Source organism: Ipomoea nil, unplaced genomic scaffold (assembly GCF_001879475.1).
Source record: "Ipomoea nil cultivar Tokyo-kokei standard unplaced genomic scaffold, Asagao_1.1 scaffold3105, whole genome shotgun sequence".
Taxonomy (NCBI): Eukaryota; Viridiplantae; Streptophyta; class Magnoliopsida; order Solanales; family Convolvulaceae; genus Ipomoea; species Ipomoea nil.
Genome location: NW_017619533.1, coordinates 8,153 through 30,793, shown reverse-complemented (window position 1 = coordinate 30,793; position 22,641 = coordinate 8,153). Strand labels below are relative to the sequence as shown.

Here is a 22,641-nt window from a genome sequence, read left to right as displayed (position 1 = left end):
TTGCTATACTTCATTTTTTTTAATGTAAGAAGTAACATGCATTAAAACAAGTCAGAATGAAGTACTTCCAAAAGGAAGGCGGGAGGTGTAGACCTCTATTCCTTATGGTCAGCTATAAATACAATTTCCCTAGCTAGTAAATGGGTAACTGAATGAATTCCATTTTTGGTCCTACTGTTATAGGGGTGTTTCCAATTTTAGTCTACCTTAAATTTTTTTGTCATTTTATAACCACTATTATTGAATGTGTTTCACTTTTAGTCTCACCGTTAGTATTTTCATCAAAAGGTCGTGTAATCTAGGGGTGTTTTGACCTTTCTTCTCATCCAATACTATGTTTGACTAAAGAAATGAGAACATTAAATCTAAAACCTAAGAAACCTCGCTGACCCATGTTGGAACGAACGAAACGATGTAGCTTTGGCTTCCCATTCTCGTTGTTCGAAGAGCCATCTTCGGATATTGGAGGAGGAGGACGAAGCGCCTGGATTAAAAGAGAAGAGACAAACATAAAAAGACCAAAATATCCTTTGATTATACCGTCTCTTGACGGAAATATTCACGGTGGACTAAAAGTGGAACACATTCAATAACAGTGGTTGTAAAGTGGCAAAAAAAATTAAAGTGGACTGAAATTGGAAACGCCCCTATAACAGTAGGACCAAAAATGGAATTCACCCTGGGTAACTTTATTTGCGGACAGTTTAACAAATACAAAGTTAACATTACAAAAATTATCAAAAATCATTAGCTAGGATTCTAAAGATTATTCGGAGCTTCCTCTTTTTGGCTGATGGAAGGTAAGCAATTCAACAGTTTCTTCAAAAAAAATTATTCCCAGAGCAACATTGCCATTCCAGAGCTTGTTATAGTGTTCCATAATTTCTAGCACATTGTAAGAACCAGGCAAGTTCGGTCCTCGGACATTAATTCCATATTCCTTGCAATCCATTCCCCCATCTAGTCAGCCCCAACAAAACAAATGTTACTGAAGTAATTTCAACACACCGCTGCTATTTCACATGGGATGAATACATGAGTTATGGTTTCAATGAATACACTCCTGAGGGCAGTTCACTTTCTTTGTAAGGAGATTCGCTGCAGTAGGTAGATTACCGCTACACGCCTGCCAAATTAAACTAGCATTTTAACCTTAGGGGGGATCGGGAGGTTCCACATCTTAGACCACCTATATTCAGGAGAGAGGGGGACTCTCCAGCGAAAGCCCTATAACAATTACGAACTGAATAAATGTCGTTCTCCTCCTTGCTCCAAATGAGTTTGTCTGCATAGTCTTTAATAGGAAATTAGGAATATTGATACTCTGAATCTGTTCCATATCCTCTTAAGTGATAATATCCCTCAAAATTTCAACATCGTCCCACCCTGACTTTTCTATGTTCATGAGAGAAGATACATTTGCTAACTTAAGTTCTACTAGCATGGTTGTTTCAATGAAAGGGGAATCTACATAAGGTAGTCATGGATCCTCCCAAATGTTCATTGAGCTCCCATTCCAAAACCTCCATATGCAATTACCTCAAATAACACCTTGGGCTTCCATGATACTCCGCTAAACAAAGGAGGGGTTACCATAGGCAAATTATGCTGTGAACACGTGCCCACCTTACAAGTTGGGCACGGTTCCATATCTATAATTTCTATACTGTAGATTCATAATTTCTATACTGTAGATCCATAATTTCTATACTGTAGATTCATAAAATTTATACTTCAGATTTCAATTGTTGAACTCTGTTTTCACAAATCAGATAATTATATGTTCATAATTTGATAACTATACAGTTTAGAAATTATGAATTTACAGTACAGAAATTATGAATTTACAGTACAGATATTATGAATCTATAGTATAGAAATTATGAATATTTTTTTTGGTGGAAAGAAATTATGAATATTTTTTTTGGTGGAAAGAAATTATGAATCTATTGTATTTAAATTATAAATCTACGGTTTAGAAATTATGAATTTAAAGTATAAATTTATCCTAAGAACAGTGGAATGCAATAAAAGTTAGAGTGGTGCGTATTTATAAGATTTAGAGAGAAGAGGTGTTGAAACAGTGAAGTCTATAGAGTGCATATTTTATGATGAAGGGGCATTGTATTTTTTGTATTATAGTTTGAATATTTTTAATTCAAAATGTTTTGTTTATGCATATGGTTTTTTACTATATTTTTTTGTAACACTTCAATTTCAGGAAACTTTTCTTCATGCGCATATTCCTAAAGATTATGTTCAAAAGTATTCGGAACGATTTAAAGAAGGCTGAGTTTTTTTGTATAAAGAGTTTTTTGTGATTGCTAATTTTTTGAAGTTCTATTTTAACACAGTTGTGAGAAAATTCAATGATGCAATTTTTCCTAGGCATGTTTGTAACAAGGAAGATTATGATTTCTTTGATGAGGTGCAGTATTGTTTACATTTGTGATTACTTATTTGCCACTAACATTTTTTTCTTTTTGTATAACTTTATTTAGTTATTTGACTTTTCCTGCCTTTTAGGACTTTATGGATGGAGATGTGGCTGAAAGTCCTATTGGAACTTCGGTGTGAAACAAGCAATGTGATGCAAAGGATGGTAGATTTGTTAAAAGCTGTGAATGTTGAGAAGTTGGATTGAAAATTATTAATAAAATGTTTTCGTGTTGAGAGCCTAGCCATTTATGCCTTTCAGGATTAAACATTCTTCCTATGATTGATGGTTGACATTTTACAGGCATTTGTCCATGGCCATTTCAATATTTTTATTTTATTTTATATTTATATAATTTTAAATTTTTGTATTTTGTTTAAATTTGCAAGATTGCATGGTTTTACATTATTTTGAATATGTATTTGTTTTATTTATTTATTCATACCATGTTCATATGCGAAATTATAGTTTAAAAAAAAATATCACAAAAATTAATTATTAATTGAGAATAAAAACGGCACAGAATTTAGGTCATTTGAAATAGGAAATGAATATTAATAATTGACTGAAAATTAATAATGATACCAAACTAACTTAAATGCAAAAAAAAAAAAAAAATGGTCAGACTGCCCAAACAATAGTATATGTAAATTGGTAAAGTATTTTGTTATTAATAATTTACTAGAAATATTTAAAAAAAGAATATGTTAGTAATAATTAACTAATTGACTAATTGATATGTAAAAAAGATTAATTGACTGAGAATAAAAATTACACGGAAATTAGGTGAATTGAAAGAGAGTTAATTCCAGTAATAGTCCCCCGAGTATGATGATTTTCCACAATTGATCCTCGACTTTTAATTTGGACAGTTTAACCACCCGACTATAAAATTCTTTCCAATTGAGGTCATTCCGTTAATATAAGGTTAAGTTGGCGTCTATTTGAGGGTTAAAATTGTCCTTTCCCTTACAGCCTTACTCAGCGTATATTATTACCACCGACGGTCTGTTCTCCGGTGAAGGTACATCACAACCTTGCAGATAATATCTTCTGGGAGAAGATAAATACATTAATATCAGTCTGTTTCTTTCCCAATGCAGTAAAGGTACAAATTAAAATAATTTGCATACATCAACAAAGTAGTCATGGAAGAAGAGACGAATGAGGGAAGCACCCATGCGAGCTTCTGCATTAATGGCGGCGACCACTACTTCCTTAACGGTCGAGAATACACGCGCTTCATCGGCAAGCATACCGCCGGAGAGTTTCCCAAGACCAAGCGACAACAGGTTGGTCGACTGTTGTTACGCCGGGAACACCCAAAAGCAACACTCAGGAATCTCGAAATTTATTTTATTCATATACTTGTGCTCTGTTTTATATATGCCTGATACAACATTGGGGGAATGAAGATGAAGATAAAATATACCCTTAGGAGGGAAAGGACGCTTTTTACCCCTTGTTTTGACGTCCCATTAACCAAGATTTAACGGAAGGACCGCAATTGGAAAGATTTTAATAGTCAGGTGATTAAATTGTCCAAATTAAAAGTCAAGGACGAATTGTGGAAAATCACAATACTCGGGGGACCATTGCTGGAATTAACTCATTGAAAGATGAAGTGAATATTAATAATTGATTGAAAATTAAAAAAAAATGGTCTCAAATTAACCGAAATGAAAAAGGAAATGACCAAACCGTCTAAACAATAGTATATGTAAATTGGAAAATGATATTATTAATATTTAACTTAAAATATTAAAAAAAAAATAATATGTTATTAATAATTAACTAATTGATATGTATTACAAAAAATAATTGACTGAGAATATAAATGACACAGAAATTAGGCAAATTGAAAAAGAAAATGAATATTAATAATTGTCTGAAAATTTAAAATGATCCCCATATTATCTATTTCGAAAAGGAAACGGGTTAACTATAGTATAGGTAAATTGGAAAAAGTATTTGTTATTAATAATTGAATGAAAATATTAAACATAAATATGTTATTAATAATTAACTAATTAATTAGTATTAAAAATAATAATTAACTGAGAATAAAAATGGTACGAAAATTAAGCAATTAGAAATGAAAATGAATATTAATACTTGATTAAAAATGATCACAAATTGATTCAAATGGAAAAAGGAAATTACTAAACCGCCCAAATAATAGTATAGATAAATTGGAAAATGAATATGTTATTAATAATTGACTGAAAATATTAAAAAATAATCTATTATTAATAATTAATTAATTGACATGTAATAACACAATAATAATTGACTGAGATAAAAAAATGGCACAAAAATTATGCCAATTAAAAAAGGAAATGAATTGATATTAATAATTGGCTGGAAATTAAAAATGATCTCCGATTAACTATTTTGAACAGAAAATGTATTAACTATAATATAGGTATTATATGGGATACATATGGTTCTGAACTTATTGATTTTTATATGAAATATAGTTATGCAATGAGTACAACTATTTTGAGAATACTTTGCACAAAGAAGATTGTTACTACGTTATTGCATGACTATGTTAATTATATGTCAATTAAAAAAGAAATGAATATTAATAATTGATAGAAAATTAAAAATAATCCGGATTAACTATTTCGAAAAGGAAACGGATTAACAATAGTATATGTAAATTGGAAAAAGAATCTATAATTAATAACTGACTGAAAATATTAAAAAAAAAATCTGTTATTAATAATTAACTAATTGATTGATATGTATTAAAAAAAATAATTGACTATGATTAAAAATAGCAAATAAATTAGGCCAATTGAAAAAGCTAAGGAAATGAATAATACTATTTGACTCAAAATTCTAAATGATCCCCGAATAACTATTTAAAAAAGAAAACGGATTAACTATAGTATATGTATTATATGGAGTACATATAGATCCGAGCTCATTTATTTCTCAGAGAAAATCGTAATGCAATGGACAATGGTCAATTTTATGTGGCTTTTTCCTGAGTCACCCAGCATGATGGTATGAAGGTGTTAATCCTAGACGAGGGTGGACAAGATTCTGTTGCTACTACTAATGTCGTCTACAAAGAGGTTTTCAATAATGTATAATTTCAACCAGTGATATTATGTTTTCTTTTTATGCGAAGATGACAAAATTGGTATATATCTACATAGAAATATATCTTCCATAGCAAATGATTTATATAACTGGGTTGCTAGACAACGAGCAAATTTGCCACTTAATATAAATCATAAACACTGATATATAAAATCTCTAAAGTTTTAGCACCGGATGCGTACATCTACGCAATGGCTATTAATTGGACAATTATTTGCTCGAATTCAAGTAATGATAACATCAGAAAATACAGTCGATACAACTCAATTCTTCAATTGCATTATATAATATTCAATGCTATAATTTACATAATTATATATCGATACAAATATTCTTAAAATATTATAACAAATTTTCCGTGCATCGCATGGGTGAAAATACTACAGTAATATATATAAAATTGATCTATATTATCAATAAATAATAAATAAATAAATAAATAAATAAAAACCACGTTAGCCCAGAGAAGCTATGTTAGAAGTTTTATTAGGCGTTTTTACCAATCGTTGTGGGACAAATAAAAAGAGGTATCTTCGAGGGCTTAATCCTAAAATTCACCACAGCGCAGAAATAACTCAAGTCGAGGAGCTCTCTATCTAACAATGGCGGACGCAACTCCTCCTCAAGATCCCACTGATTCCAATCCTCAACGAGAAACCGATTCCATTGACCCGAAACCTCAGCCCGATCCCTCTACCTCTACCGAACCAACGCCTCCCGCACCTTCATCATTATTTCCGCCGCCAAACGCTAACCCTAGCACTCCGCCGCCGCCCTCTCTAATCTCTCCGCCGTCGATCCAGCCTTTCCCTGCCCCCACTTTCCGCCCGGCGACGCCGCCTGCTCCGGTACCCGGTACTGCTCCTCAATTCTCGCCTATCCCTACCCCTGGCTTGCAGCAAACTCCGAACTATCAGACCACGCCTGGGATTCCGCCCCCTGGAGTCAGCTCCGTGTCGCCGGTTATGATTGCACCTCCTCCGGGGGCTCCGGCTGCCGGTGCTGGGGTTCCGATGGGTTATGTTCAGCCGCCTTTTGCGATGCCAGGGCAGCCATTGAGACCCTATGCTCCAATACCGAATGGTTATCCAGGCATGCCTCAGCCTCTTCACCAAGGTGGCGCCCATCCTCCAGGTGGGGTTCTCTCTTTTGACTGTCTATTATTTGTGTATGAATAAGACCGTGTGTTTTTGAAATTTCGCATGTTTTAATGTTCTGTGCATATACTATTGACTAATGATGAGAAAAATAAGATTCTTCTATCAGTATGGGTCAAAAGATCTTTACTTTTAGGAGCACAAGAAATCAAGAATGCAAATTTTACTTTCTCGAGGGCTTATGTGATTTAAAAAGTTATTTTTCATGGCGTGAATAAGTAAAAAAATAAAATTAATATGGTTGAGAGGAGTTGTGGGGCAGACTTGTGTTAGTTGGATTAGGGGCCTCAATGACAGGATGTTTTCTCCTACAGTGTTTGGATTGATTTGGTGATAGAAGTCGGATGGCTTCATATTGCAGTTCTTTAGAGACCACTGACTACCCCACTACTAAATTTTTGGTATGCAAACAACTGCTTAGCTTCCTTTTAAGTTGTTGCATGAACTTCATAGGAATTAAAGCTTGAAAATTCAGTACCCAGGCTGTAAAAATATGCCTGTCACTTTCCCATGCTATGTAATGTCTGATTGTGCAGTGCTCATTTAGTAGGCTTATTTGTAGTAATAAGGATTCTTTCCCTTTGGTGGGATATTGATTCTTGATATGCCAGCAGAGGACCATGTTAACAACTGAGTGCTCATTGCCTTTTTATCCCAAGGTATCACAATCCTTTCAATTTTGCCTACCTAAATTGTATTTCTTGCATTCCTTATGCTGTACACAAGGATGTTAATGGTTGATATGTTCCATATTAGAACATAATATAATATTGTGTCATCACTGCATCAGTGGAATTGATAGTGAGACACTGAAAATCAGGGTCTCATCTTACTCTTATCAAATCCTCACTTTGCATGCATGGGATTTTGGATAGTTTGAGAAGCCATTTTTGTCAAGTATAAGCATAAGGTAAGTCCAGCTCACATATTCATGTTTTATAAATTCGATATTATTCTCTTGATGTTCAGGTTATTTGTTGTTCAGCTGGTGAGTGTTGTCATGCCTATGGTGCCATCTCTTATTGCTTGTAATGTTTGGTAACAGTATTAGTTTATTGTGGAAATTTTTATGCCTATTATACTTACAACTTGTTCAAGCTTTCAATATGAGCATGCACTGATAAATTTGCATAGAATTCTTCGTTGATTTTTGCAGGAATTCTTCGTTATCCCTCACCATACCCAATGGTCCGGCAAATATACCCTCCTCGCCCACCGATAGGTGTAGGCATTGTTCCTCCCTTGATGCGCCCGCCAGTTCCTGTCATTCGTGGTCCAATCATTCCTCCTGTTATTAGGCCGGCTCCCTCTCCACTTGTTACACAAACAGAGAAAACTCATATAACAGTTTATGTTGGCAAGATATCTCCAACTGTAGAAAATGATTTCATGCTTTCTCTATTGCAGGTGTGATTTCTCTCTCTCTCTCTCTCTCTCTATATATATATATATATATATATATATATATATCTCCTATTAGTTTTGAATTTTTTAAATCTGTATGTTTATTACTTCTTTATATTCTCTGGAGTTTAAACTTACAATGTGTTGCCTGCTATACATGTCAATGGGAATGATGCTTTGGGTTCTGAATTTTGTTCAATTTTAAAGCTCTGTGGGCCTGTAAAAAGTTGGAAGCGTGTTCAAGATCCTACAAATGGAACATTAAAAGGTTTCGGATTGTGTGAATTTGAGTCTGCTGAAGGTGTTCTTCGTGCATTGCGATTGCTTAGCAAATTAAGTATTGATGGGCAAGAATTGATGGTAAGACATTTTCTCGGTTTCTATACACGTAACACGTGTGTGCATGCACACACATATTGATGTTATCCATACTCCTTTGTCAATATATCTGTTGCTTTTGTATAAATGTATATGAATATCTAATGCTTGTTTAGCCCAGCGTATTTGGAACTTCTTCTTTTTGGACCGGATAAGCTCCAAAATAAGCTGGGTGAAGCAGTAAAAATATGAAAAGCGTTTTTAGCTCAGATAAAAGATAAATCCTCGTTTTTTTTTTTTTTTTTTGAGAGCGATAAATCCTCGTTTTAGAAGCTCCAAATTAAGACTTTCTAGAAATGTCTTAAAGAAGACATCTGATTGGCCAACCAAGTACCTAATATTACTATATTAGTTCTCATGAAGACAACACAGCTACACCTAGTATTTTGTGTTGCTAAAAATCATTCTGTACTTTCTACTAATTCCTCAACATATTTGCTGTCATAAAGTGAGTGAGTTTCATTGCTAATTTGGTTACCTTTGTAAATTTTCAGTTGAATGTCAATCAAGCAACTAAGAAATATCTTGAACAATATGTTAAAAAGAAAATAGAAAGCTCAACTAAACCCAAAGATCAGGAGGATACTGGAGGGGCTGACAAAGGGGAAGAAAATGTGTCAGATGCTGAAAAAAGTGAAGCTTCAAAGACCGCCTCAGAACACCCAGAGCCCACCCCAGAAGACTCAAATAAAGATAATGAGAAGGAAAATAAAGAAAACCATGATACCAGCACCTTTGGCCTTGTTACTGATGAAGATAGGCAAGCTGACCAGGAGGCCTCGGAGAAGCTTACAGACATGATAAAGGAAAGGATAAAGAATAAACCATTGCCGCCACCACCTCCGCCCCCTCAGTTATTACCTACTGATGCTGGTGGCAACTTGAATGTGGAAAACCATTCTAGGTCAAAAGATGGGGAATCAGATGCAGATGCAGTAAAAAATGGTGAGTTTTGTGGCATTATCATTTTCAGTTCAAACCCTTCTCTGCTATGCCCTTTTCTTTTAAGACCAGACCTACCTGAGGTAGCTTCATATTACTTGTAATGATGTAGTGATTTAAAAATCATTTCATTGCATGTCGTAATGTATTTTTGCTAATGCATCAGAAGTAAAAAATGAAGATGACTTGACAAGCGAAAGTAAGCCATCAAGTGAGCATGATAGAGAAGGAACAAGCTCTCCTGATCGTAGAAGGCATGATAGGAGCAGTAGAGACCGGGACCGAGACATAAAGAGGGAGAAGGAAAGAGAGCTTGAAAGATATGAGAGAGAACGGGAGCAAGAGCGGGCTAAGAGAGAAAAGGAGAGAGAGTACAAAATTCGGGACGATGAGCGTAGGTATAAGGTACGAGAAAAGGAATGGGAGTCTAGAGAAAGGGAGAAAGAGCATTGGAGGAAAAGAGAGCGGGAAAGAGAGAAAGAAAGGGCACATGAGCGCAAGTTGGAAATAATGGAACAAGAACATGATGGTGATGATGGTTACAAAAGGAGGAAATACAGAAGTAGTGATGAGGAGAGAAAAAGGAGACACAGAGAAAAAGAAGATGACTTGGCCGACAGATTGAAAGAAGAAGAAGAGATTGCTGAGGCTAAACAGAGGGATGATGAACAACAGCGAAAGAAAGAGCAAGAGGAGGCATTAAGAATCCTATCTGGTCATGTAGCTAATGGACATGACAGGGCTGTTTCACCTGAGAAAAACAATCGCGAAGATAAGAGTGTTGTGATCACTTCTGATCTGAATTTGAGTCACAGTAATTGCTCTTTTCCTTGTTCTTTTATGAAATTTACAGATATATTAGGGTCTTCCTCCCATCTTTTTCTAAAGTGATTTTGTCTGTAAATGACAGGTGAAGCACTTGCACATAATAGTATTGGTGATGAATCAATGTGGGCAGCTACTGCTGCATCAGATACAAGGCAAAATAGCAATGCCCCAGCTAAAAAGTTGGGATTTGGCCTACAAGGGTCAGGAAAAAGAGCTGCTGTTCCTTCAGTATTTAATGAGGATGAGGATGAGGACATGCAAAAAGAGAAGAAAATGAGACCACTTGTTCCAATTGATTACTCAATAGAAGAGCCGGTTGTCCATCCTTCCATTTCTGAAGCACCCTATTTGATCTCAACTACAGCAATAGAAACTGCAAAACGTATTTCTAATGTTAACTCTAAAGAGGATAGGCTGGATGCAGAAAAGGATAGAAGCAGAAGGTCTCATGAAAGATCTAGTCATCGGGAACGTGAAAGGCATGATGAAGAGAGCCGAAAGGAAAATGTTGACCATGACCGAGCTCGGGAACATAGGCCTGAAAAAACGCGGACTCCAGATAATCAGAAGCTTTTAGATGCAAAACAACTGATCGATATGATTCCAAAGACTAAAAATGAGTTGTTTTCGTACGAGATAAATTGGGCTATCTATGACAAGGTGAGATATGAAACTCTTCCCTATATGTTCTATTGTGAATTTACAACTGTCTTGTTGAGTTTTAACAAATAATATAGGACTAATACTTGTCAGTATGTTTGTTGCTAGAAATAAGTAATCCTTAAGTTGCGTTATGTAATAGGTTTTTCGCAACTCATAATTATAAGCTTTACCAAACAGGCACAGTATGTCTTTAGCTTGCTAGGTGAAGGTTTTTAGCCAAAAAAAAATTGCCACCTTACCATGGGGAGGGCGATTGGCCCACCCCTCTTAAGTTTGACATGGCTATAAGTGCATATATATAGTTGGTTGGTTTTCAAGTGGGATAACATCCCTTCCAAGAAATGTAGAATTGATAATGTTTTAAGGTGAAAACAAGATGTAATTTTCTCTTCCTCTGGTATTCTGGAAGATATCTTTGAGGCTTCTTGTTTTCACCACAAGAACATTTCTTATCATATGAAGTATGGAGTGGTTAATGGCTAATTGTTGATCTGTTGTCATAACATCATGGGTCCAAGTTCTTGAAACCTCTGAAGAGAGAGGCAAGGTTTTATACATCTTTGTATATAGCTTCTATGAGGCTGTAACCTTGTATGTCATAACATCATGTGTCCAAGTTCTTGAAACCTCTGTTGTGAAAAGAGGTAAGGTTTTTTATACATCTTTTTATATTAGCTTCTATGAGGCTGTAACCTTGTATATTGGTTTTGACCTTTTATCATTGCTCATCACTCATCTCAACATTTCATGGGGCTCTTTTCTGAACTTGCTTTTTCCTTCTTTTTTGGAGTGGCAAATTTTATCTGTCTTTTTCAAGCTTTATAGCTTCAGCCTCATCATTGAAAATGCACTGCTGGACATTTTTTTGCTAGTTCCATTGTCTAAGGTTCTAGTAGAAATACTTAATTCTAATAATCTGCCTACAATATAAATTTTGACAGGAAGAAAGTGATTATCTCCTATTGTAATAGAAGACATTTTTATCTCCTATCCCTCAATCCTGCCACTTTTTTGTTTTTTGTTTTTTGTTTTTATATATACTAGACTAGAAATGATTTATTCTTAAAACTCTTACAGTTCATATTGCATTTCACAATTTTAGCAACTTGTATTTTATCTAATTGAAAGTGTTATCATTCGTTCTCACTTCACAGAATGAACTGCATGAGAGAATGAGGCCATGGATTGCTAAGAAGATTACAGAATTTCTGGGAGAGGAGGAACCCACATTGGTAGACTATATAGTCTCCAGCACTCAAGAACACGTGAAGGCGGCTGAGATGCTGGAGAGACTGCAAGCAATATTAGATGAAGAAGCCGAAATGTTTGTTTTGAAGATGTGGAGGATGCTCATCTTTGAAGTCAAGAAAGTTGAAACTGGTTTGGCTTCCAGGTCTAAGTCTTAATTTTGTTTCCTGTTTATTTTCATATCATGTTTGTTGTCTTGGAGCCATATCTCTGTGTACTAGTATTTTCCTTTCTTTTTTGCCCCCTTGACTCCTGGAAAATCACATTGCTACAGGACCTAAATGATGGAAAACACAATAATACTTGCTCATTTGGTATCCATTTTCTTCTATGCATAATGGGATTTGGGTTTCTTCAAGTCTTAGCTCATCTGGAGTTAAACTGATGATAGTTAAACCAGAACAGATAGTTTCTTCATATGAATGAATGTTTCCAATCATGAAATATTGGCAATTTATGGTTTTGCACAAAAAATAAAATGAAATAGATATTGACATTTTCAATAGACGTAGGCGAACAAGCTATGGAAATTTGATTGTCATATTGTCCCATTCACTTTCTATTTTGAAAGAACGAAACTATTTATGGTATTGCAGAAACTTAAAAAAAAATCGAACACTGTTTGTACTTACGGAGGTTGTAGGTATATACTCTTGATTCTTGAAGTTGTGTTTGTAGGATTGTGTCTTTTGAGTTTGTATATATATGCCTTGCCTATTGTCTCTCCATTGAGAAAATGAAGTAACACATCAGATTCTTTTAAATCTTTCTTAACATGGTATCAGAAGCCAATTAAAAATTTTAAAGTTTTTTTTCGTGAACAGTAAAAGTTATTGTTCATTTAAAACTATTTTCTCAAATTACTTGCTATTAGTAAGAGTTTTTGTCAAATTGGTGTAACCCATCCCTTCTACAATCTTTGGCGAGCCTGACCCAGTAAACGCCTTCACTGACTTTCATGCGCTGGCACAATCGTCGGCCCTCCGATCTCACGCGCCGTCGCGTGTGACCATCTGCGGCAGAATTTTTCGACGGCCCTCCGATCTCACGCGCCGTCGCGTGTGACCATCTGCGACAGAATTTTTCGACGATAGTTTTCATATCTTCCCGTTGGTTATCTGCGACTCCATCTGTGCAATCCATTTTCTTTTTGGTAACAATGTCCTTTGATAGAAATTTTGTTAATATTGGTACGCTTCTTTCTCTTGCCAGTTTTATGCCTACTGTTTCGACTCTATTTATGTGCCTAATTTGTTTGGAAGCTGGTGATTACTTCCAAAAAATTATGTGGGTCTCAAAATTACCAATTTTGGTCTGATGCCATTGAGTTATGGTTTATAGGCCAAAGAGTTGCTACCCAGTACCCACTTACAAAAGTGAGTAGATGAAATATCAGAAAATGAAATGGCAATTTGGCAAAGGTTAGATGCTCAGCTATGTAGCCTCCTTTGGCAGTCTCTTTCTCCACAATTGTTGCCTCTCTTCAAGCCCTGACATGTGTGGAGGTATGAAATCAAGCTAAATCTTTATACACTAATGATGTCTCTCAATTCTACAATGTTGTTGCTAATTTAGTTAACTTGAAGAAAGATGGTATTGGTATGGAAACTTTTCTTGGCAAAATCCAAAGTTTGATAACTGAGTTTAGTACACTCATGCCTATTGACCGTACACCTGCAGAACAACTTACCCAACGAGAAAAATTCTTTGTAGTACTTTTCTTAACCAAATTAGGTCCAGAATTTGAAAGTACCTAGAATCAAATTCTTGGAAGTAACATTGTTCTAGGGCCAACCGAATTGTTCAAACATCTCTTGTAGGTAACCTCCATTCCTATTGTTCACACATCTACTCCCGAACAATCAGCTCTAGTAACACAGGAGGATGTGGACGAACTAAAGATCGTGTTGAACAGAAAAACACTAGATTTTGTGATTATTGTAATAAACTTGGACACATACAGGACCGATGTTGGAAACTTCATGGGAAACTGGTGTTAACCCAGTCAAGTGTTGTTCAATCTTAATCTCAACTCGGAGAACAAAATTCTCGAACCATTTCCGCTGCTGAATATGAAGAGTTTGTTCGATTTAAAACCAATGCCAAGGCTCGCGGTGTCACTCTTGCAGCCTATACTAAAGGAGCTCATACTGCCCTTGTAACACAATCTAGCCTACCCGGACCATGAGTTATCGATTCAGGTGCGCCTCTGAGCATGTCATCTTTATTTTCTCATTTCACCAAGTCTAAGTCTCTTCTATCTATTGTTTTCGGCAATGGGTCAAAAAGTACTACTACTGCAATTGAAAAAACTTCCTCCCTTCCTACTTTGCTTCTCACAGAATTAATTCATTAATTATAATAATATATATTATACATTAGTTTACATACATACATACATTCTGCTACTGAATATGAAGAGTTTGTTCAATTTAAAACCAATGCCAAGGCTCCCGGTGTCACTCTTGCAGCCTACACTAAAGGAGCTCATACTGTCCTTGTAACACAATCTAGCCTGAGCGGACCATGAGTTATCGATTCAGGTGCCTTTGAGCGTATCTCTTCTTTATTTTCTCATTTCACCAAGTCTAAGTCTCTTCCATTTATTATTTTCGGTAATAGGTCAAAAAGTACTACTGCAATTGGAAAAACTTCCCCCATTCCTACTTTGCTTCTCACAATTAATTCATTAATTATAATAATATTATACCTTAGTTTACATACATACATACACACTTACATTCTGCTACTGAATATGAAGAGTTTATTCGATTTAAAACCAATGCCAAGGCTCTCGGTGTCACTCTTTCAGCCTACACTAAAGGAGCTCATACTGCCTTGTATCACAATCTAATCGATTCAGGTGCCTCTGAGCCTATCTCATCTTTATTTTCTCATTTCACCAAGTCTAAGTCTCTTCCATCTATTGTTTTCGGTAATGAGTTAAAGAGTATTACTACTGCAATTGGAAAAACTTGCCCCCTTCCTACTTTGCTTCTAACAGAATTAATTCATTAATTATAATAATATTATACATTAGTTCATATATATATATATATATATATATATATATATATATATATATATATATATATATATATATATATATATAAAATAAAAATTGTTTATATTGAAATGAATATTCAGTTTGTTCTACTAAGAAGAATCATCTGTAGAAATAAGAGAAAACTTTAGAATAAGATACGGGTGTAAACGAGCCGAGCCGAGCCGAGCTCGAGCCTGGGTAGGCTTGAGCTCGTGCTTGTTAATGGAGGCTCGACTCGAGTTCGAGCTCGAGCTCGAGCTCGGAGCTCGAGCAGCTCTATTGTTCGAGCTCGAACTTGAGCTCGATTTTGATATTGAATTTGACATATTTAATACTTTTGGTTTAAAATTCAAACTAATTTGTTTTATCCATACATAAATAATAGAAATCTTTTAGGGATTTTGAGTTGAAAATTCTAATTTCTAATTGTTATTTATATATATTATTATTATATTATATTATATCATTATATATATATATATATATATATATATATATATATATATATATATATATATATATATTATATGGGTCGCGAGCGGCTCGACGAGCCACGAGCCTAGAATATCTAGGCTCGGCGCGAGCTCGATTACTAAACGAGCCGCTCGAGCTCGACTCGAGCTCGATATTGACCGAGCTCGAGCCGAGCTTTGACCGAGCCGCTCGCAAGCGGCTCGTGAGCTGCTCGGCTCATTTACACTCCTAGAATAAGATAACAAAGGAGTTTCCCCATTAAGTTGTTAGACGACACTACTATATATATATATATATATATATATATATATATATATATATATATATATATATATATATATATATATATATATATATATATATATATATATTACGATCCACTTGTCTTATTACAAAGTAGATAATTAATCCTTAATCTTTTCACTGCACGAACTACGTACACAATAAAGTCTTTGAAATAATTTTAAGATGAGTTTTCAACGCAAATTAAATATAGACTCGTCTCTGCTTTATTTTTTCTTGCCATTGGATTTCGCATCACTTGCAATTGCAAGGGTTGCATGTGCAGTTGTACCCGCACTTGAACCCATTCTCAGATGCGACATCCCCATCACAGATCCCTCCAACTTGCCGCAAAACACAAACAATTCATTAACCATTGAAATCCTTAACCCCCACGAAAAAAAATATTTTGAGAACTCCAGATCTATCAAATTTCAAAATAAATGTATCTTCAATTTCTACTTTATCATTGGATCACCTAAAACAAATGAATGAAATCATGATAAGGAAGGCAAACAAACACATATCAAAGAAGAGGAAAGTGACAAAAAAAATGAAGAAGATGAAAATGAAGAATTATGATCGGGATTGTCCAAAAAATAAAAAAGCGAATGAGAACACACATGTCGAAGAAGAGGAAAACGCACGGAAACTGAAAAAGAGGAAAATGAAGAATTATGATTGAGATTACCAAAAAAAAAAAATGAATGAAAACATGATTTAAAAAAAAAAGAAGCAAAAGAAAACATAGATCGAAGAAAAGGAAAATGAACGAAAAATGAAGAAGTTGAAAATGAAGAATTATGATTTATTTAATTACCAATCTATTGTATTTATAGGTGGAAAATGTGAGAATTATAAATTTGTATGATTTTTTGAAAAGAAAGTGTAATCATTTATTTGAAGTCTTTAAATATTAATCCTAAATGACACTTTTGTCTAATGATGTTGATATTACTAAATTGTCCATGAATTTGGGTGGGAAAATCTCACAATCACTTCTGTTATAATATATATATATTTTAATTTTAATATATATATATATTTGAATGCTACTAGCTCTATTACAATGTAGTATCTGTTATTACAATGTAGTATCTGTTCATATACTTTCTCATCCTATTGAAACACAAAAAGCTAATAACACCTCCACTGAGGCTTGAACTCACAACCTTCGAAATCGAAGTCCAACCCGAATACCATTAGACCACATAGTCCTAGTATATATATATATATATATATATATATATATATATATATATATATATATATATATATATATATATATATATATATATATAAATACCCAAAATGGTCCCTCGACTATAGCTAAATTCACAAATTAGTCCTCAACTTTCAATTTCAACCAATTAAGTCCTTAACTTTGTAATTTTAACACAATTTGGTCCTCTGTCTATTTGACCGTTTGTTGACTGTGATTTTTGAGAATATATATGTATTTTCATGGTCCATCATCGGTTTTTTAAGGTTCCGGTTGCATTTTCAGACCGTACTGTTACATTCGAATCCACTGCCGAAAGCAATCTACCAAATTCGGTCGCCTTTCTTCATCCTCCCTTTGGATTCAATGTAGTTGAGTTCGTACCAGAGCGAAGAAGACGACGTGTTTCCGAACCGGTGCAACGTCATCCTGGAGGCTTCCACGTGCTCCGACGAAGCTGAAGGTTCTTCTGGAGATCGTCGATCACGGTCAACAAATGGTCAAATAGATGGAGGACCAAATCGTGTCAAAATTGCAAAGTTAAGGACTTAATTGGTTAAAATTGAAAGTTGAGGACCAATTTGTGAATTTAGCTATAGTCGAGGGACCATTTTGGGTATTTACTATATATATATATATATATATATATATATATATATATATATATATATATATATATATATATATATATATATATATATATATTCTCCCTAATTAGGGTTTCTCTCTAAATATCTCCCTACTAGGGTTTCTCCGTTTTTTGGCGGTACTTTCGATCGACGTTGACGCAGTCCAGCAGCATGGCAAGCATGAATCAGCGCCGATATGATGATGGAGTTGAGGCAGCGACCGAACGTTGGGAGGATATGGTTCTGGAAGGCGAGGAAGTCGGCGTGGAAGCGGGTGACGCTTTCGAACCGGCGTCGGGCATAGGGGCGGTCGTCTACTCGGTAGTCGGCCGTTTCTTGACTAAGAAGCTAATTAAGATGGAGTATATGCGGCATGTTTTAGCCTCGGTATGGCAGCCAGTTATGGGAATGCGGGTAATGGAATTGCACTCTAATTTATTCTTCTTCCCCTCCACGACTCGGGCATGGCAACGGTAGGGGCGGTGCTCTTCGATGCAGCCATGGCGGCCGCAACAATGCATGCATGGTGCAATGCACGGTCCACCGCCAGTACCACGCCACCACCATTACCCGACCACCCGGGAGCTGTTGGGGAACCACCACCGCCGCACGAACACATAACCGCCGCGCCTCCCATCTCAGCGGTACCACTGCCCAGAAATTGCCGAGTCGACGCCGGCTACCTCCACGACTCGGGCATGGCAACGGTAGGGGCGGTGCTCCTCGATGCAAATGGAGAATATGTAGCGGCTTTCAGTGCTCCTCTCCCGGTTTGTTTTTCACCACTCATGGCCGAGGCATTCGCGTGCAAGGAAGCATTATCATGGCTGAAGGACCGGGGCGAAAGATTAGTACATCTCTACACAGATTGCCTATCATTACAACGATATCTCATCTCACCACCATCTACAGTTCGTTCGTATGTTGGCTATGCTATTGATAGCTGCAAGTCTATTACAGCTTCGTTTGATTTCTGTTCTTTTAATTTTATCCCTAGATCAGACAATTATTTAGCTCATGCTTTAGCATCTGCTGCGTTCCAGTAGCCTACTATTATGTATTGGGATCTTCCCCACCAGACATTATTGCAGCTTATTTCTAATGAAGGCACCACTATGTGTTCGTGCGGCGGCGGTGGTTCCCCAACAGCTCCTGGGTGGTCGGGTAATGGCGGTGGCGTGGTACTAGCGGTGGACCATGCATTGCGCCATGCATGCATTGTTGCGGCCGCCATGGCTAATAACTTCCTTGGTCGCGGCAGGATAGCATCCCACACTGCTCCGTTCCGTGCTCTCCAAATATGGTATAAAATTGCTGTTGTATGTAATATTCCATTAGATGAACGTTGCTATTCAATTCAAACTGATACAGGATAGGTACAATATACTAACACAACTAAACTATCGTAACTTAACCATGTAGACTAGGAATAGACATAACAATAAACTATTATCTCTCACACTCCCCCTCAAGTACAAGGTTGAACTGGGACAACATTGAGCTTGTCACGTAGCCCGGTGAAGCGGAGAGCCGGCAGTGGCTTGGTGAAGATATCTGCGACTTGGTCCTTTGTAGAGATGAAATTGACTTGGAAGGCCCCTGAAGCCACTTTGTCTCGTACGAAGTGATAATCAATCTCTACGTGCTTAGTCCTGGCATGGAACACCGGGTTGGCGCACAGGTAGGTAGCACCGAGATTGTCGCACCAAAGTGTTGCAGGACGGTCGGAGTGTAGCCCAAGCTCACGAAGTAAGGAGATAACCCAAGTTACCTCAGCGGCAACATCAGCAAGGCCTTTGTACTCGGCTTCGGTCGATGAACGTGCGACAGTGCGTTGTTTCCGTGATACCCAGACACCAGGTTGGTGCCAATAAAGACCGCATACCCACTTGTGGACTTGCGATCCACCGGACAGCCGGCCCAGTCGGAGTCCGAGTAGGCGTGAATATCCGTAGACGGTGAAGCAGCTAGCCGTAGCCCGTACGCCAGGGTGCCTTTAACATAGCGTAGAACCCGCTTGAGAAGACTCCAGTGTTCCTGCGTAGGAGCATGCATGAACTGGCACAAACGGTTTACAGCATAAGAAAGATCAGGCCTAGTAATAGTTAAATATTGTAGGGCACCCGCCAGACGACGGTATTGGGTCGGATTATCAAACAGATCAGCTGTTGTAGACACAGGCTGTGTGAGTGAAGCCGGGGTGGCGAGTGGTTTGCAGTCCGTCATACCTGCACGAGCTAGAATGTCCCGCATATAACGGCGTTGTGACAAAACCATCCCACCGTCTATTGGTATAGTGATAGGAATATTTTTGTAAGTTTTGATGAGCCAAATGTATCTTTAGATCCCCTTGGTTTTTAAGTCTTTAGTACAAGCATCATAAATCAGAATATTGAAATCAGAAGGAATCTACCATAGGAAGAACAAAATTAATTTGAGAAATTAATTTTGGCCCTACGAGTATTCATCCGAGAAAGAAGCATAAAGCAATGGCGTTGCAAGGAATGATCGGATGAGCTTAACGGTGAAATGGTAGAGGTCCTTATTCTAAACGATCACACCCGAGATCGATTCCCCCCCAAGGAACTATATTTTTAATAAGGCAGATTTTTGAAGGAGCTCGATGTGTGCTCAAAAGAGCACAATGTGTGCTAAAGGAGCACGATGTGTTCAAAAGAGCACAATGTGTGCTAAAGGAGCACGATGTGTTCAAAAGAGCACAATGTGTGCTAAAGGAGCACAATGCTTATCAAAAGAGCACAATGTGTGTTAAAGGAGCACAATGTGTCCGAAGGAGCACGATGCTCACCAAAGGAGCACAATGTGACCAATTCTGCTAAGAAGCACAATGCTGCTAAGGAGCACAATGCGAAGAAGCACAATGCCACCTAAGAAGCACAATGTTGTCTAAGAAACACAATGTTGTCAGAAGAGCACAATGTATCGAAAGAAGCACAATGTTCAAAGTCAAGGAGCACGATGTTTAAGTCAAAGGAGCACAATGTGGCAAAAGAGCAAGATGATCAGAAATTGGATAAATTCGAAGGAATTTACTCCAAGTCCACCCACATGCCACAAGACTCCAAAATTGCCTGAAAGACATTTGATCAGAACGGAAAAATATTTATGAAGGCATGAATATAAAAACTTATCCTAGAAATAAATTCTATCAGATGAATTTATTTCAAAGATTCGTTGGATATTCAAATTGACAATTAAAGTAATATTTTTAGAAACAACTAGAAAATCAAAGTTGTGCTAGAAATAATTACTTTGTCAGGCAAGTTGACAAATCAAATCAAAATTGAAGATCTACTGTCAACAATATCAGGCTATGAAGATTCAAAATTCAAATATCAAATTATCCCACTCCAACGGATATATTTGATTAAGTATAAAAAGCCATGAAGACTTGAAGACAAAGGGCGTGAGAAGAACAGAGAAAAACGAGATAGAATACAAGTACAAAATTCAAAAGTGCTAGTGCTCAAATATTCAAAGAGACTTAGTCTGAATAGTCTCAAAATCTAGTTGGAGAGAGAAATACAAATCCTTGTATTTGTAAACTGTAGAAAGAGTATAGCTGTGTGCAAAATACTCTAGTGAGTGTAGCTGTGTGCAAAACACTCGTAGTTGCTAAGTGTAGCTGTGTGCAAGACACTTAGTTGGCGTTGAGTATAGCTGTGTGCGAAATACTCGGAGTTGAGTGTAGCTGTGTGCGAGACACTCGGAGCAGGGTGTAGCTGTGTGCAAGACATCCGGAGGAAGTGCCTGTGTAGCACTTGTTCACTATTGTAACTGTGTGTGGAAAATAGTGAATTTCTCCTAGACGTGAAAGGAGAAAAGTGGACTAGGAAGATTACGCCACTTCCGAACCACTATAAATTGCCTCTCTCATTTACATACCGCACTTACTTTATTTGCTATATCTATCTATCTCATCCGACTAACCCGTTTACTATTCACAGTTAATTTTAATCATCCGGGTTTAGTGTGTTCTCACGTATGCATGTGACTCAAACTTCTCGAGCTTAAATAGTGATTTATTCTAAGCAAGTTTGACGTGTTGCATGTAACATTCGTCACACGTTCGACGTGATACGATATTTATTTACAATCTTGAATATTGTCATTATATATTGAGTGAACCATCTCCTCTATATATTCAAGATATCTCTGTTACTTTACATATCATTTGTACCTAACTTACTTATACCTGCACACTTAATTTACTAGTTGGGCATAACTCTTTACTATTATTCCGCTGTGCAGTACAAACTTGCTCTATTTACTTGTTACTTAGAGTTGAAGTTACCAAAGAGTTATTTAATCTGAAAAAGCTTGGAAGTCTATTCACCCCCCCCCTCTAGACTTTCACCACCCTATTGGGACCAACAATTGGTATCAGAGCGGTTGTCTATTTGAGTCAATTTTGACTGCTAGACAGATCTCGAAAAATCAAGATGATGAAAAGAGATTACGCTCTTGCCCAAAATTTATTATTTTCCTTAGAAAAATTTGATGATTGGAAAATTCGCATGCAGGTACATTTATCCGCATTACATGATGAAATGTGGGAAGTGGTTACAAGTGGTCCTATTGAGATTTTGCAAGTCAACACTTCATCCGAACAAACAAGTGAGACTCCGCAATACATTCCAAAACCTAAAGTGGAATGGTCTCGTGAAGATAGAACAAGAAATAACTTGGACAATATTGCCAAGGATATTTTGTTTAAATCTATCGATGACACGATATTTCCAAAAGTTCGAAAGTTTCAATCCGCAAAGGAAGTTTGGGAAACGCTCATTCAAATT

The 22,641-nt window shown here is 36.5% G+C and overlaps 2 protein-coding genes across 8 annotated transcripts; one reads left to right on the top strand and one right to left on the bottom strand.

The window, feature by feature from the left end:
• The first annotated feature begins 6,076 nt into the window (after positions 1-6,076).
• LOC109166811 (RNA-binding protein 25) lies at positions 6,077-12,492 on the top strand. Of its 7 annotated transcripts, XM_019315688.1 has the most exons (10): positions 6,571-6,685; positions 7,023-7,109; positions 7,323-7,367; positions 7,678-7,696; positions 7,865-8,115; positions 8,320-8,472; positions 8,985-9,435; positions 9,599-10,246; positions 10,343-10,920; positions 12,078-12,492. In XM_019315688.1, the coding sequence occupies exons 2-10, from the start codon at positions 7,053-7,055 to the stop codon at positions 12,327-12,329; spliced, it is 2,454 nt and encodes an 817-aa protein (XP_019171233.1). In that variant the 5' UTR covers positions 6,571-6,685; positions 7,023-7,052; the 3' UTR covers positions 12,330-12,492. The 7 variants fall into 7 exon arrangements, with proteins under 7 accessions (XP_019171231.1, XP_019171233.1, XP_019171236.1 ...); XM_019315691.1 differs by lacking the exon at positions 7,323-7,367; XM_019315687.1 differs by lacking the exon at positions 7,023-7,109 and having other exon boundaries at positions 6,582-6,685.
• Positions 12,493-19,292: 6,800 nt separating this feature from the next.
• Positions 19,293-20,050, bottom strand: LOC109166752 (uncharacterized mitochondrial protein AtMg00810-like). The gene is made up of 2 exons (XM_019315642.1): positions 19,596-20,050; positions 19,293-19,476 (listed from the first exon to the last, which is right to left on the bottom strand). Exons 1-2 carry the CDS (start codon positions 20,048-20,050, stop codon positions 19,293-19,295), a joined length of 639 nt encoding a protein of 212 aa, XP_019171187.1.
• Positions 20,051-22,641: the final 2,591 nt, after the last annotated feature.